At 32.5% G+C, this 17,508-nt stretch overlaps 1 protein-coding gene across 1 annotated transcript; it reads right to left on the bottom strand.

Moving 5' to 3' along the window:
- Positions 1-3,866: 3,866 nt before the first annotated feature.
- LOC148606529 (uncharacterized) lies at positions 3,867-13,570 on the bottom strand. The gene is made up of 4 exons (XM_088545594.1): positions 13,211-13,570; positions 10,008-10,219; positions 9,230-9,346; positions 3,867-7,254 (listed from the first exon to the last, which is right to left on the bottom strand). Exons 1-4 carry the CDS (start codon positions 13,469-13,471, stop codon positions 7,146-7,148), a joined length of 699 nt encoding a protein of 232 aa, XP_088401720.1. The 5' UTR covers positions 13,472-13,570; the 3' UTR covers positions 3,867-7,145.
- Between the last annotated feature and the right edge of the window lie 3,938 nt (positions 13,571-17,508).

Raw genomic sequence — 17,508 nt, 5'->3', positions numbered from 1 at the left:
AATGTAAAACAACGAAATAGAAAAAAATATTCAAAGACACTCTGACTATAAATATGCTGTTTAAGAATATAAACTTAGAATGCTATATGAGCAGTACTTTTATCTAAGTATTTAAATAAATTATAAAAATTCTAATGGAAGTCTAAATTCAGGTCCATAATCAGCTTTTTGGCACTTCTTTTTCTTCTTGATCAGCTTCAACCCATGAAACATGCTTCCTTTCTTGTCCCTGTAGAATAAAACAAGTAAAAATCTTTATGCAAACAAAATATATAAAATATTTTGCAATATCATTTTATTTGTAATTAAAATGATCTTATTTTTTCTTACTTGATATATGTTCATTTCTAATATCAACAGCTGAAATTACTTGCAATCAGACTTTAAAAAGATAACATGAACAGACAAACAGACACATAGATAAAGTGCTTTTTATATAAGTTGTGGCAGCATTTTTGATTTATTGTGCAAAGTATGAACAGTAGATGGACAGACATAAAGGAGTATAAAAATTCTGGAGTACAGTGTATACCTGATATGTTTAGCTATCAAAATTGCATATACTGAATTAGTCATTCACCATAGAGGCAAGCAGGTGGCTGGTCCATGAAATAGTGAAAAACAATTCTGCATGATAATACATATGGTACCTTTCAACTTAGTTGAATTAATATTCATTGCAAGCATCCTTAAAGCAGTTATCTTGTAATGCACATAAGTAACATGCTGGTGGTAAGTTTAATCAAAATTAATTCAGAGATTTTGGAGAAAGCTGTAGTTGAACTTTCAAAAAATGTAACAAGTTTAGTGGAGCCTGAGTTGCTCATTTGCTTTTGTTACTTTTTATGTATGATGTTAGTTACTTTATGTTCTTTGTTGTGTATGTCTGTTTTCCATGTCTGGTCAGTGTCCCTGGATTACATTCCTTTGATTGCCGCTATTACATTTGTTCCTTTGATGACCTTTAAAACACAAGGTATGTTAGTGGTGTAAAGAGAAGAGCTTAAAAAATAATGGTCCAGTTCAACTATAATTTTAGAATAGAACTTGACAAACTCTATTTGCAGCTAAATATTCTTACAACAAAGGGATTTGTTTTGGGCTTAATCATATAACAAAAGCATCTGTATATAAAAAGAGACATCTCCTGATAGCAAGTAATAATAATTTGCAAGTGGTAATTTTTACCAAAACTTAACATCTAGCTAGAGCTTGTTTATCTTTCCTCAGACATAGTTGGTTTAATATTTAATTTTGCAAGTTCAATATATGTCACTCACCTTTTACAAGTCATTACTAAGAACCCTTTCATGTATCCTCTAATCTCTCTTGAGCAACATAGAGAATCTTCAAAACAAAATTATACTTACTATGCATTATTTCAGAATTAGATAACTTTCAGATTCTGTAATAGACAGTAAAATGGAGTTATAATCATGTAACTGAAACAGGGGCTGCACTGGCTCCCAAAATTCTGTCACCAATTTTTTTAATCAATTTTCAGAAATAAGAGCAAAAAGTGGTGCAAAAAAAAATATTCCTATTTTTTTTAAAATATGACAGTACTAAGTCCAATGATGAAAGTCCATGAGTAGAAAAAATGAAAACAGTACAACTTATATGCCATATATATACAATTTCTATATCTTAACACAATTTCTCTTCAAACACAAGAAATCTGACACCCCAGTTCCCACTAATGAAAAATTGCATCCTATCTCCAGTGTGTGATGGACAGATTGAAAAATTAAACTAGTATTTTTATATTTAAAATGATAAAATCAAAACTCTGTACTAAATTTGAGTCAAGAAGCACTGAATCTATTATGGTTTCAAATGATCATATCTATAATGTTAATTTCAAATTTAAAGCTTTTTCTGAATTGTTAATACAGAAGATTAACAACACAAACAAGTTACATTTGTACCCATAACTATCCATATCTACATATTAACAAAAAAAAAAAAAAAAACATTTGTACTGTATTTTATATGAGAAAGTACCTGCCTCTATCTAGTTTGTCTTACTGCCTGCATAGTCCATAAACAATGATTTACAAAAAAAACTTACAACAAAATTTTCATTTTTGGCCAAGCATTTTTTAATGATGGTTTTAGGTATTTTGCCTGTATTTTTCAACACGTAGGACAACAATCCCTAAGTTCGATGCCAACCTCCTTCTGTGATATGGAACAATATGTGCTACATTTTCACTAACCCAGAACTTGGTATATGCATATTTTGCACCCGAATATATGGAATTGCTTACTTAGGCAGAAAAAGAAACAAAAACATTATATATTTTTACCCATAGTGCATCTATATCGTTTGAATAAATTTATAAACCTAGGGCAGATCGGGATATTTTTTTTCCAAACTTTCCAACAAAACCAATCCCTTTGAAAACCCTATATATTTGGTTACGGTATCGGTTTGGATAACAGATGGATACATTTACCTCCATGAGCCTTTTACAAATAATTTTGGATATATAAACTTCGTCGCTTTTGGAAGTGGATTCCCTTGTTCATGGGGTCACAAAAATGAATACCGAAGTATAGATAACCGAAATTTATTACCACATATACCTGTACAATATTGTATACCGATCCTAACCTCCCAGCAACACACTTCGGAGACACAATGCTATTCAAAGTGTTTATTGTTTTAGTACTTTTGTCTTATAGCGTGGGTGGATTTTTGTTAAATGAAAATGAAGGCTGTCCGGATGGATGGACGGTATTTGGACAGCACTGCTACTTTTATAACATTTTCAAAAAACCTTGGATGGATGCGCAGACGACATGTGAAAATCTAGGCGGCCATCTTGCAACTATCGAAGATTATGATGAGGACAAATTTATCGAACAGTTCATAATCCAGTCTAAAACACTGATATCTGATCTGTCATCTAGCTACACGTGGGTAGGAGCTACCGACCAGATAAAAGAAGGAACCTGGTTATGGGTGACCGGAAAACCAGTCAATATGACGGTTTACTCCAACTGGCGGGGTCCGGGGCCAAACAATGCCCATCATGGAAGTCACACAGAGGATTGTATGGACTGGAGTGCAGGTGGCTGGAATGACAATGACTGCGCTTCAGCATTTAATTTTATTTGTGAAAAGGCTTTGTGTACCAATCTTAAATAGTTAGTGTAGCATGGTAACACATTTTTTCTTGGTCTTGAAAGGATTCGTAATATCGATTATGTTTCCTAGTGTATTGCCAGGTAAATTGGAAAATAAATAAATATATATATATAACTTTTTTGTTTTAAAATAAGGCACTGAAACTGCACTATTAGGGTTTTCACGCAGTCTGGTAGAATTGCTGTTCTTTCTGACACATTTCTCATTTCAACTTTTTTCTCAATATCTCCCTGTCTGGGTTGTTTATACTTTTGTTTCGTTGTACGTGTTATTTTGGCAATTTCATGTTCTCTGTGGTGTGTTTCTGTTTTCCCGTCTTTCTTTATCCTTGAAATAAATTCTTTTGATTGTCGCTTGTCGATCTTTGTTCCCTTGATTACTCTTTCCAAAAGTAAAGGAAAGAAAGACTAAAAATTGAATATATAGTAAATTCAGCGAAGAGTAAAATAACTGATAAACAACTAAAGCCATCTCCAAATAGCGTAGCTATTGTCCGCCATTAAGAGGGCACTGCCGAGCTTTCAAGTATACATCTATTATACATTTGTAGAATAGACTCACAGACAGAAAATCAGACTGGCTGTTTCTCATATGCAAGTGTATTCCTGCAACTATGAATGCTTAGTTTAATTTCTTAGTTTATTTTTTAATTATTGGTTTCCTTCCTTTTTTGTGGGGAGGGGTATATTCTATGGTGAAAGAGAAGAGGCAATTCAAATTCAAATTTATATTTCATGTTTCTTAACTACATATTCTTTAAAATGAAAAAAAAGTCACTGCTCATATTAATTAAGGCCATGTTATAATGTCATACAGTTTTTAAGTACATACTATGTGACAAAAAGAAAATATTTTACAGATAATACTTCATGTCTCAGTTTTTTTTTCCACGAAAATGTCTGAAGGAAGTTCATACCAGGTAATTGCATGTATTACTATGGTGTAATAGCACAATTAAATGTTTTCAGAATGCAGCTTTATATGACCACAGAAAAAATCCACCATTGTCACATTTATTTGATGCTGGTTTTATACATGTCACTGAAATGGTTCATTTTTTAAATTTTGGAATGTCTTGAAAAGGTCAAATTAAAAAGCATCTCATCTGAATATCTGCTTCATATAAAATACTGAGAGTAAAATGGGTAGGTGTTACTATTACAAAAAGTAAAATAAGAAATATGTATATGTCTACATATAAATATGCATGAACATGTATACAGCCAGGTAACTAAATTTCACTAAATAAATGCATTGGATAGGACAATGTATTGGAATGCAAAAGCATACATGCTTACCCTCCCATATTAGGAGGGAGACTTCCACAAAATCAATGAAAACTTTAAGGTCTCCCACAAAAAATATAAGATTTGGGGTAGTTTTTTAATTGAAAATACTAAAAAAATAATTTTATATCAAAGATTTTTTTCACTTAAAAATTTCCCACATGAGACTGTGTCACTTGGGGAGTATTTCCCACATGAACTGGACCAAAGGTTAACTTGGATAGGGCAAAGGCTGAAGTATGAAAGACAGAAAAATTAGCAAGATGCATTTAATTTTTATGGTTTTGAAAAGTATGTAGTGTTCCAAAATGTGAAAAATCAACTGAAAAAAAACCATGCTTTTTTTGTGTAAAGATGCAATGATAGACCTTCATGTATTCAAATCTGTGTTTAGGAGAAAATCATACATATATCTTAAACTAAAATAAACCAAATCAAACTGTATCAAGAACGGTAACTATTGCAAAATGCCAATCTAATTTTCATCTAAAAAATGCAAGAACAAAATGCCCAACTAAGACAGATTTTGTGGTCTGCAACCATTACTGAATTAGAAATAAAAGTTTCGACATGCATGAAACACCCTCTTTCTAATTTTCATACCGACTGCTATTTAATAAACCACAAAAAAAAGGACACATTTACAGCACATACAGTGACACCACTGGAATAGTCAAGTCATGAATCAGACAGTGTCTGTCACACTTAAAAAATTAGACTGTGTCTATTATACTTAAAGAATTTAAAAAATCATTACACTTTAAGAATCAAATTGTGTCCATTACATTTAAAGAATCAGACCATGTCCATTACAGTTAAAGAATTAGAGCATGTCCATTACACTTAAAGAATCAGACCGTGTCCAATACAGTTAAAAAATTAGAGCATGTCCGTTACACTTAAAGAATTAGAGCATGTCCATTACAGTTAAAGAATTAAACCATGTCCATTACACTTAATGAATTAGACAATGTCCATTATAGTTAAAGAATTAGAGAATGTCCATGACAGTTAAAGAATTAGAGCATGCCCATTACAGTTAAAGAATCAGACTGTGTCCATTACAGTTAAAGAATCAGACCGTGTCCATTACAGTTAAAGAATCAGACCGTGTCCATCACAGTTAAAGAATTAGAGCATATCCGTTACAGTTAAAAAATTAAACAGGTGTCCATTACACTTAAAACATGTGTCCAGCACTGAAGATAAAACTAAATCAAACAATACAACGAATTGTGACTAACAATAAAAGATTTAAACAGATCAAAAATGTGAATAAATGTAGAACATATTTAAGAATAAAATAAAGAGTTTCCCATGTCTTCCAGAGAACAATACACAAATATTTAAGTGCTATTAACCAAGACAAAATTTAAAACAAAAAGGTTTACACGTTTTCTGTCTGGGTCTGAAGCCCACTGGTCTGAAACCCAGGGGGGTTAATTTAAGCTTGTTGAGGGATATTCCAGAGAAATATGTCTTTGGGGGGAACAGAACAAAGTTGATTTATTAATGTGTTGGTGGGGGTAAAATTTGAATTTTTTCTTCTGAGACAAATGAATTTTGATTTCTTGGTGGTACCCCTATATCATGGGGTTCTGCCCCCTGGACACATTTTTATGGAATAGCCCTAATTAATGATTCAGTTTTTTAATAAATTACAGTCAAATTGCTCACAGGATATGTTGAAATCCATTTTGACACAGTCTGACAGTTACAAATAGTAGCCTGCCCACCAGCCCGAGACTATTTTTTTGGCTGGACTGGCTAATTATGGCAATATGGCAAATTTACAATTTTATAGCCATATAGTAAATATATTGAAAAATTGTACTCTGGACTGGTTAGAATTTGAGTGAGTTTCCTACCCTGATACTGATCAAAGAAAATATTAACTTATTGTGATACATGCATTAACTTTCATTTTAAGGGAAAATGGTTAATCCAAATAAATTGTAAAAAATGATTAAGAATTCCAAATGTCTTCATCATAATAATTAAACCTGATTTTGAATTACATGTATTGAAAATATGTCATCTTAAGTGTACAAAAAAGTATATTATAGTCCCAACCGTTTCAATAAAAACAAAAAATAAGTAATGATAAAACACAAAAATATTAAACATCAAACATAAAAAAATGAAATTTCATATTGTACACAAATATTTTTTCACAAAAAAAAAAAAAAAACTATCAAGACAGCATTTTCATAAAAAGCTAATTAATAATGTTCTGGGATTCCAATTTTCCATCACCATGGCACCTGGGTCGAGTGAAATGTTAGTGTGGAAAATTTACTATTGGCAAGTACTAAACTTGAATTTCTGCAAAGATTTGTTACTTTTGGGAAGCAGATTTCAAAAGTTCACTCTTCATTTTGAGTGTTCAATTTTCAAGTATCCTAGAACACTGTGAATTACATGTACATTTCAAACCTAACCAGAAAAAATCTACAGCCTCTTGAGGCATAAAATGCCCTCTGGAAATTAAAATGAGTATTTCCATCAATTAAATACTGCTAATAAAATATTATACAGAAGATACACAGGCATATTTCAATGGCAATAAAAAAAAGCACAAAACTATACCATAACAATACTAATGAAGTTGTGTTTCATAATGCAATAATACATAGCAAAAAAAGCACCATCAAATAATCTAATCAACTAGATCGTAATATCTGTTCTTCAAATAGTCTTTGTTTTTAATACACAAATGTATGAATTTGTTTTCTTGCTGGGGTTTTACGTATTGGTGTGCTGCTGTTTCTTAAAGCTCTGGTCCTTAGGCTGCCATTGGTGATTGGTGACTTCCTGTGATAGAAAAAAATGAACTTTTAACAACTCCTCGGCAAATATTTAATAATTCAGTGTTCTTTAATTTCATATAAGCACATACATGTAATTGCATTTTTTTTATCTACTAGAGAATAAAGAACCATCTTTGCATCACCATCTAGACAAGAAACATTTTTTGTAATACTAATCTAATTTCTTAACTACATGTACATGTAACCATGGAAGTATAATATCCAGACCTATATTAGACAACTAGATATAATACTTCCATGATGTAACTAAACCAGAAGTTGGCAAGAGTGAATTTTGTTTCTCAATATGTAACAGTTTATAACACTTTAGATTTAGTTGAACTGTATTCGGAAAAGGAAAGTCCTTACTTATAAAAACTAGATATACATGTACATGCAATGGTGTTATTCTTTGGAAGATTCCATGAAACTTTATAGAAATAACACAAAAATGGCCAATACATTTGTAAAAGTCTTGATAGGAATTGGATTGCCCTCCAAAACTTGTAATATGTACAAATACATGTATTGGATTGTGATGTAGTGGAATGGTTCCACCTGTTGGTGAAACATTATGCCAATACATGTCCTTCTGAACAGCCAACATCTACCCCTAAATATTTGGTCAATTCATTCCTCCCTAGATCAGAGAAAAAACCTGTCTGTTTATGGTTTTCCTACCCTATCATATTTTGTTGGTATTTTTTTTAATGAAATGATGCTAAACTATCATTTTTTAGTTTAGCACTATTAAAGTCAAAGAAATCCTCCCTTATGTGTCTTTATCTAATAATGATTTTGGAATAAATTGATGTTACCTGCAATTTACCTACCCATTTTCATTCAATGCAACGTTAAAGAGACATATACACTCCTTGAGATGCTTAGGTTTCCCACACACATGCTAAAAAACAGTTCTATTGTGCGTTTAAACGCACAATAGACGAACACTTATATGCATTAAATGCATGATAGACGAAGGACAAAAAGTAGTAAAATTGACAAATAATGAAGAAAGAAAAAATAGAAAATAAAATTAATGAAGTTATATAAATTCTAACAGCAAAAAATATAAAAAATAACAGCAAAATCAAGAAAATAATCAAAATACAAAAATAAACAAACGTTTCTATCATGTGTTTACAGTGTGGGAAACCATTTTTTTCCCAACTTGTCATCCTGGCTAGTGAAATATTGATCTTGCTAGCCAAACAGAAATTCAACTAGCTAAATTTATTTGGGTTTTTTGTCTGTACTATCATCTGTTTTCTCTTGGCTCTGACTGTCTTCTGCCTTTCTTTTTTCTTTCTTCAACTACATGTATCTTTTCATTTGTTTCTAAATTAATCAAAAACTTTTCCATTTCCGAATACTCCCTCCCATTGAAGTTTTTCAAGTACTTAAAGTACTCCATTTCTGAACTCATATTTTAAAAATAAAATTATATTTCAACAGATTCATCATGAAACAAGAAAATGTTCATCATTTGCTTCTTATTCATTTTTTATTTTGACAATAAACAACTAATTTGCAAGATAACATTTCATATATTACCAAGATAATTTCGTTTGACCATCACATAGGTTTTAACAAAATCCCAAATTGTGCAAAATTCACTTGACATATTCAAGCTAAACTTGTTAATATGTAGGGAACATATTTTTAATGTATGATGTTAAGGGATGTTTAACTAAATAAGCTGTTGGCTGGTTAACTTTCCTTGGAACTCGCCAATCAAATGACGGTCGCCAAATTGACGAGTGTAAGCTAATGAGAACTCGCCAAATTACACATATACTCCTATTTGGTGAGCAGGTGTGCGGTGGTTTCCCACACTGGTTTAAACAAACGCTTCTAATGGGCGTTTATCGTGTGTTTAAACGAAAGCAAAACGATGTGGAAATGCACGATAAACGATGCGCCAACGCTAAAATGGGAAACGTGAACGTTTCAAGGAGTGTATGTTTTCTAGGCCTTACCTCCTAGCAGCTCTCTCCTGTAATGTATTAGGTGTAAGTGCTGTCAATGCTTGCATGTTGGCTGTTAAAGCCTCCACTTCTCTCTTCAGTCTGGTTGGGGTTTCATACTGCTCTTTCCTAGAAAGGTGAGAAAAAAACATTTATTTATGTGATATAAGGCCCAGGCCCAAGCCCCGCCTCTTATCCCAAACACATGTACATGTTCCAGCAAAGATCAGGAAGGGGCAAGTGTCAGTGAAGACAAATGCGGCTTGGCACAGTGATCTTCCTCTGTAAATATTTGCATACAGTTACATGTACATTGAAGGTACATGTACATGTATATATCCAAATGTACATGTACATGTATAGGAGTGGTAGAAATAGATGACTCAGCAGTAATGAAAATCACATATGCATCCTGACAGAGCTTCATGCATCACCCAGAGTACAACATCAATAACAGTGTGTTGTTTTTTTCAACATACATAATAAAGTTATTGTACAATGTAGAACACAGTTTTATTTCACTAAAGCATCTACATTTGTATTCCACAGAAATAAGCATCACTTATCTCTCTTTGGATATACATGTACATGTACAGTCATACATGTAAATAGGAACTTTGTGAGCAAACCTTACTTTATATTTCCTAATCCTTTTGCTGATGGATAATTTATTGTATTCTAAATAATATTCAAACTTCAAGGTGTACAATGATATTACATAATGTAATTTTGTACATTTAGAACATGTACATTTAACATGTAAATGTTAACTAATGTACAATTTGTTTACCATGCTTGTGTCTGTGTAACAGTCCTTATTCCTCGAGGAGTTTTCCTTGCTGGAGTCTCTATTGCAAAAGGAGAATACATTTTTACTTCTCTGTAATGTATTTTTGTTGGTGTCTTTCCTGCACTTTTTGTAGTCTTCTTTGTTTTATGTAATGATGGTGCTGGTTTTTCATCTCGTAATCTCCTCCTCTGTCTGGTTGATGATCTGAATTTCTAAAATAAAGAAAAATATAGCATTGCAACTGAAACTGTATACAGTAGTTGTATACATGCACTATATACACCATCTCCTGCCTCTTTTAAACAGGGTATTTTTGGGAATTATTTTGAATGTATGAAAATAGGTAGATGTAGAATAAATTTCCCTAAAACTAGCACCTACTTTTGTACATGAGCCACCAAGGGAACCAAGGCTACAGCAGCAATCAAAAGAATGTAATCCAGACATACACAACAAAGAACATTAAGTAACTAAAATCATACATACAAAGTAACAAAAGCGAATGAGCAACTTGGACTCCACTAAAAACTGGTAGCATGGACCAGGTGCACCGGTAGGGTAAGTGTCTTCTACATGTATATATACTAGGGGGTTAGTCATGCCATCATACCATGTTTCTTATAGGCTGTGTTAACCTTAGTACAAATTTTTCAATAGCTACTCTGTTATGAAAATACAAAATGTACATTGAAAAAGGCATAGATAAATGTTGTGGCTACATACATGTATATTTAACGATTTAACGTCCAATGCTGCATTCAAGTTCAACAAGCATTTTGGGGCTTTGTGGCTACTTTCTGAGATTCTACTACTACATGTAACACAGAAGCAATAAAAGCATTTCTTGCTTTCCATTATTTTTAATTTTCAGTATTTCCTATTGGTCATACCAGCAGGGCTGGAAGCCACTTTAATAGTAAGGATTTGTTTCACAAATTTTTTTTCTCTCATTTTTGAAATTCAAAAATTATTTCAAATTTCAATGGAACTGCCTCTTTAAAGTAGTTAGACCAAAAATGTGACACATCAGTTTGCAAAAAAAATGCAATAGACCTTAATACTAGAGAACAAAATCATGCTTTATATGATACACGTACATGTACAAAGTGTATTACTACATACATGTAGTCAGAATCACAACATACAACTGCAAATTACATGTGTCTGAAAATATACAATATACATGTACCTGCACATGTTATTGCAAAGGGAAATTTCATGTAGAAAGATTAAAGACAGCTCTCATTAAGTAGACCTTTAAAACTTTGTATACAAAAGACATGTACAGTACATTCGTGATAACTTTTATCAATGTTAAAATGCATGCAACAAGAAAGAGTACTTCAACAACAAAACAATTTATTTGCTACAATGTACATGTATAATGTATAAACATTTGCCATCTTGTTTCCCTATTAGTGTTTTACATACATGTAATACGTTGTCATACATTGTAGATGTACATTTTACATCTTCTATTTAAATTGAACCTTTTTCCAAAATCCCCCCCAAAACAACAAAAATATAGAAAGTTTTTTTGTTAAAAATGGCACCTTTGTACATGTAAAACTTTTCCAAACATTTCTGATAACATAACAATACCACAAAGGACTTATCACACCTATTTATCACCAATATTAGATCATAGATTAGCAGGCAATGGTGTAAAAGCAAACAAGCCTAATTATCTCTGAGTGTAATCAAATCACAATACAAAAAACTATGCCTACAGGTTATATAATGATGTCCTGATTGGAATAATTATAAGATTATGACATAACCAATCAGACATTCCATTTACTGACAATAAAATAGCCACAACTTTTCAATTAGAGCAATAAAATATTTGTTAAGAATCATGACATAAAGGATAAACATAATGTTCTACAAACAGTATGAACATGTCAATTAGGCTTATCACTAAACAAAAAAAATTAAGTTAAAAGAGATGCATGTATGTACTGTACATGTACATGAATAGTGCAAATTTCCTCTGACCCTGCAACCCTCTTCTTTTTTATTTGGTTATTGATATAACCTAACAAATCAATATCCAAATAAAAAAGAAGAGGGTTGCAGGGTCAGAGGAAATTAGGACTAGTACATGAAGCACTGTACACTGTAATTTGTTGTATTAAAGCAATTAATTCAGAATGAAAGACACAATGTATCATTAAATAAAACTAAAAATTAGGTTCTGATACATTTTTTTATTGGCATCGGCTGTGAGATTTACATGATTTAATTAAATTGTGCATGTACATGTACAATGTACATACAAGTACAAAAATAGAATATCAAAGAAAGAATTTTGTTTAGTACCATCCATAAATATAACTTCCAAAAGCAATTTTAAGTGACATTTATCATGTTTAGAATTTATTTCTGGAGTACATCCTCTTTTAATGAGTCATTTCCTGCCAATTGGTAGAAAATGATACATTAACCTACAAGTATCCTACAAATGTTCAAGTAACCATCTGCATCATTCATGTCCTTTAAACTTGCAATGACACTAACAGTGTAATAAAATAATCAATTCTACAACTACATTATTTGATGCGTCTTTTTATGATTGCATGGTCTGAATCTAAATTGTACATGTACATGCTACATGTAGTTACTTGTAGATTGTAAGTCTGTAAATGACTGAGTTATCTATTTAACTTCAATGACAATAGGGATGTTTTTTCCTTAATACATTTACATGTATAAATGCACTCCCATTTGCTTTCTGTCTAAAGAAATACTTATTTGATCCTATTGAAAACAAATACTTTTTACACGTACATATATTTAATCAATCTGAACATTATTCATAATCAATCTAAAGCAAGGATTCAACAATATGGCTCTAGATATCAACAATTCCATTTTGATAGCTCTGCATTGCTTAAATAATTTTAGGCAATTTTTTTAAACCTAATCTGACCATAAATTTACACCACATACTTCAAAATGTACCATACAATACACATGTATGAAGTACATGTAGATGTCACCTCATAAGTTACATGCTAGATAAAGTACCAGGTCACATGCAGTCCACATTAGACTAATGAATTTTGAAGCTCATTTAGTGACATTTCCCTTTGATCTATTACTTTTCTCTTTTTTTTTATCTTTTAAACTTCTGCCAAATCTCACTCAGGTGTAAATGGGTCTTCAGCCCTATGACTGCGACAGTAAAATGGTTTAATTACCTGTTTAAGAGTTCCAACTGCATCTCTTACTGATCTTGTTAAACTGGTATTCCGCTGGAGTCTTTTTTGCTGCACGTTATTTTGATGAGAGCAATTTTGAGCTCCATCAATACTGTGCCTCCGTTTGTTGGATGGTTTTGGGGTGTTAAAATAAGTGTTTTCCTTTCCTTCCAGAACATTGTATCGTTTTCCGGTTTTCCACGGCAACCGAATGGATTTCCTCAATGTGTCCATTCTGTTTTTCGTATTTGCAAGAGCCATTAAAAAAAATATATCTTTCAAACCAACCGCCAAATTTTTAACCTACTTCTCCATTGATTGAAATGTAAACCGGAAGTTGGTAATAAATGAGTCCTTTCCGTCAAGGGGAATGAATGAAATTCCGAATATATTGTTAGTTAGTTTCCGCTAAAAATTTTAATCAATCCTCTCCATGAAAGTTCGTATTTTAGAAAAAAAAATACCATCCTACGAACAGTCCCGTTCTAAGTAAAAACTATCGTAGGGAAAGAGAGGAGTACTGGATACGCAGACTAGGTACTGCAATACCTTACGGATGCAATGACAACGTTAAAAGTATAGGAAACCTTTCCAGCCAATATAACAATAGCATGAATGTGATGAATTTATTTGACAAAAATCCAAGACGGGAAAGGAGTCATGGCCATCGCCACTATACGTCACCTAAGTTACATGATGTCTCCATAGATGGTCTCCTTCCTTTCGTACAAAAACCTCTTGGACTTCATCACATTAGAACCAAACTTTATTCTATACCTCTCACTCTACTACACTCCCTTTACAAAAAAAGTCTTGATACTCCTGTTTCTGACCCCACCTCATCATTATACAGACTTGTTGCCATCATTTTGGATATTGGTTTCCACAGACTCTTTAAACCAGTTTGTGTGAAAAGACAAGATGAAGAAAAACGATCATTTCTTCCACTACCGTTTGTCAACAAAGTTATAGATGCAATTAATTTGGCTAACATCCTCCATCACAAAAACGTTACCAACAAAATTCCCCCATATTTCAAAGACAAATCCATACCAATTATTTCATATTCCTATACTTCACCCATTGCATCCAAAATTTTCAATTATAAAAGGCTATTGCAGAACCTCGGTATTGAGGACTTCAAAGATAAACCACCTGACTGTTCTTGCAAAAGCTCTCCATTCAAATATGGTCCTTCTGGTCACGTCGTTACGGGAGATTTAACCATTATCGAAAACGAATCTCTACGTAATATCCTTTCTAAAGGTCCCAAGTACCGTGAACCACGCTCCATAAATTGGAATTATAACTTTAAAGTTCTTATGGATGCCGTCGAGGACTATGCAAGAAAATGGATAAATCGAGAACAAGAAGACATTGATTCACTGTCAGAGTGGTTAAAGGCCGTGAGGTCTTTAATTTTGAAACGAATGAAAGTTTTAAGTAGGTCAATGAGTGCCAAGGCTACATCAGTTTTCAAAGACCCCGATGTAGCAAAAACATTGTCTACTATACATGACAAATATGTTGTCGTACCAGCAGACAAAGCCCAAAACAACATTGTTTTTGTCTGCAAAACGTTTTATATCCAATGTTTATTATCAGAGGTAGACGTAGAAAATAATAACAGTGATAAGACCTATACTGCTACCACTCTCTCCAAAGAAGAGATTGTGGAAAACCATAAATCTGTGCTATCCTCTTTTGGTCTCTCTACCAAGGACGATGATTGTGATTTAACGTCTATGTACTGGATTCCTAAACTTCACAAGAATCCATACAAACAACGTTTCATAGCTGGATCTGCAAAATGTGCCACCAAACCTCTTTCAAAACTTTTAACTTATATATCACGACTGTCTTAGAGGGTCTGCAGTCCTACCACAACACTTGTTACTCCCGTAGTGGTATTAATTCGATGTGGATCCTGAAAAATTCGAAAGATCTTTTGGAGACAATCAGTTCAAGACTATAATCTGAATATAATAGCATTAAAACCTATGATTTTTCAACATTGTATACTTCTATTCCCCATACTCAATTAAAATCCCGACTTAAAAACATTATACATCGTTGTTTTTCCAAAAAAGATGGTACACCTAGATACAAATATATAGTTCTTGGTAGAGAGTCCTCATACTTTGTAAGAAATAATTCCAAATCATCTTCCAAATATACAGAGGAAGATGTTTACAAAATGCTGGAATTTTTAATCGACAACATATTTGTCCAGTGTGGTGGACGTGTTTTTCAACAAACGGTCGGCATTCCAATGGGAACAAATTATGCTCCTTTACTTGCTGACCTATTTCTTCACTCTTATAAGGCTGACTTTATAGCTGATTTGATCAGAAAGAAAGAATATCGTTTGGCTAGATCCTTCAATCTCATATATCCGCTATATAGATGACGTATTATCTTTAAACAGTCCTAATTTCGGGGATTTGATACATCGCATCTACCCAAAAGAACTTGAGATAAAGGATACTACAGATACTGTGAAGTCAGCCTCATATCTTGACCTACACTTAGAAATCGATGGTAAAGGAAAACTATTGACCACAAACTTTACGACAAAAGTGATGACTTTTCATTTTCATTCAGAATTGTCAACTTTCCTTTCATCTGTGGCAACATCCCTTCGGCTCCTGCGTATGGAGTGTTCATGTCACAACTCATACGCTATGCCAGAGCTTGCCGAAACTGCGTAGACTTTTTGTATCGCACTTGAAGTCTAACAAATAGGCTTCTAGAACATGGTTATGTTGCTACAAGATAGAAGTCATCACTACAGAAGTTTTATGGTCGTCATCATGAACTCGTGGATCAGCATCATGAAAACTGATTTATTCAACGGGTCATAGTTTGCCTTTTTATGAGCAACTCGGCGGGTGTTTCTAGAAAAACAGAGGACGCTTACCCTACCGGTGCACCTGGTCCATGCTCCCAGTTTTTAGTGGAGTCCGAGTTGCTCATTTACTTTTGTTACTTTGTATGTATGATTTTAGTTACTTTATGTTCTTTGTTGTGTGTGTCTGTTTTCCATGTCTGGTCTTTGTCCTTGGATTACATTCTTTTGATTACCGCTATAACATTGGTTCCCTTGATAACTCTTTGAAGGATTAGAAACCCTGATTATTTTTTTATCAAACTATTTTTGAGCCCAATGATTACATCGTACTTCAGCGGCTTGCTCCCACTATCAAATATGCAGCCCGAGTTGTATATATGTTACAGTAAAGATGTATAGGATAGTTCGCCATCTCATCAGTGATGTCATATTCACTAATTTGCATATCATTAAGTGTCAAATTGTTTGGCAAATAAACAACTAAATAAACAATTAACAATTTCATGATTAGAATTCCAATTGTCAAAACTTTCTAGCTTTGTTATTTTACATCCAACTTTGGTTCTGTAAAATGTTTCATTTACATCAAAGAATTCATATTTTATATGTAAATTGACAACTGTTTTACTTGAAGAATAAATTTGATGCGATATTTATATGTAAACCTCTATTTTCATATAAAATTTTATGCTCATTTAGTCTAATTACTGAATATTTCTTTAAAAATTCCATGGATAAAAAGGGTTTTATTGGCAGTTTAGGGAACCAAGATAATGTTTCAATTATCTTAAAACACGAAAAGTTATGATGATTTAAAGTTGATGCCCCATGCTACTCAATGGATTTTTTGCCAACCAAAACCAAATCACAGGTAAGTGACATCATGAAGAACTCTCCTATATTTAGGAATTATATAAAATTACACAAAATTTCAGTAAATATATACAATTGCATGATAACTGGCATGTTTAGAAATTATATCTAATTACTGAAATTTTCCTGAATTATGTAAAATTACATTGTAGGAATTATGTAAAATAACCGAAGAGCTATCCAATCATTTCGAAAATTATTTTAGAATTTATCGAAGAATTTTAATTGTATTTATTTTTAGAACTCTCCACAGATTCAGAGAGGAAATAAAGAAATAAGGAAACAAAGAAATGTTAATTTGTGAAGTCGTTTATTCGTTCATTTTATATTCTGTGTTTCACATTGCTTCTTGTTGATGGGTGAAAAGGGTGTAGGCTCCTTATGGAAATGCATTTTTACAATGTTATATTATTTTGTAGAAACCTTGTAAAATACCTAGAAAGCAATATGAATAGTTTAATAAAACCAATTAATTCACTAATTAGCATTCTGTTTTCAATAATGAGTATATTTTATTTTCAAGTTTTCTAAATATTTTCTTGCGTGAAAAAAATAACCTTACAAGCACTGTTTA

Source organism: Perna viridis, chromosome 9 (genome assembly GCF_037379345.1).
Source record: "Perna viridis isolate PV_CMFRI_1.1 ecotype Kerala chromosome 9, ASM3737934v1, whole genome shotgun sequence".
Lineage (NCBI taxonomy): Eukaryota > Metazoa > Mollusca > Bivalvia > Mytilida > Mytilidae > Perna > Perna viridis.
This window is presented reverse-complemented; position numbering and strand designations above follow the sequence as displayed.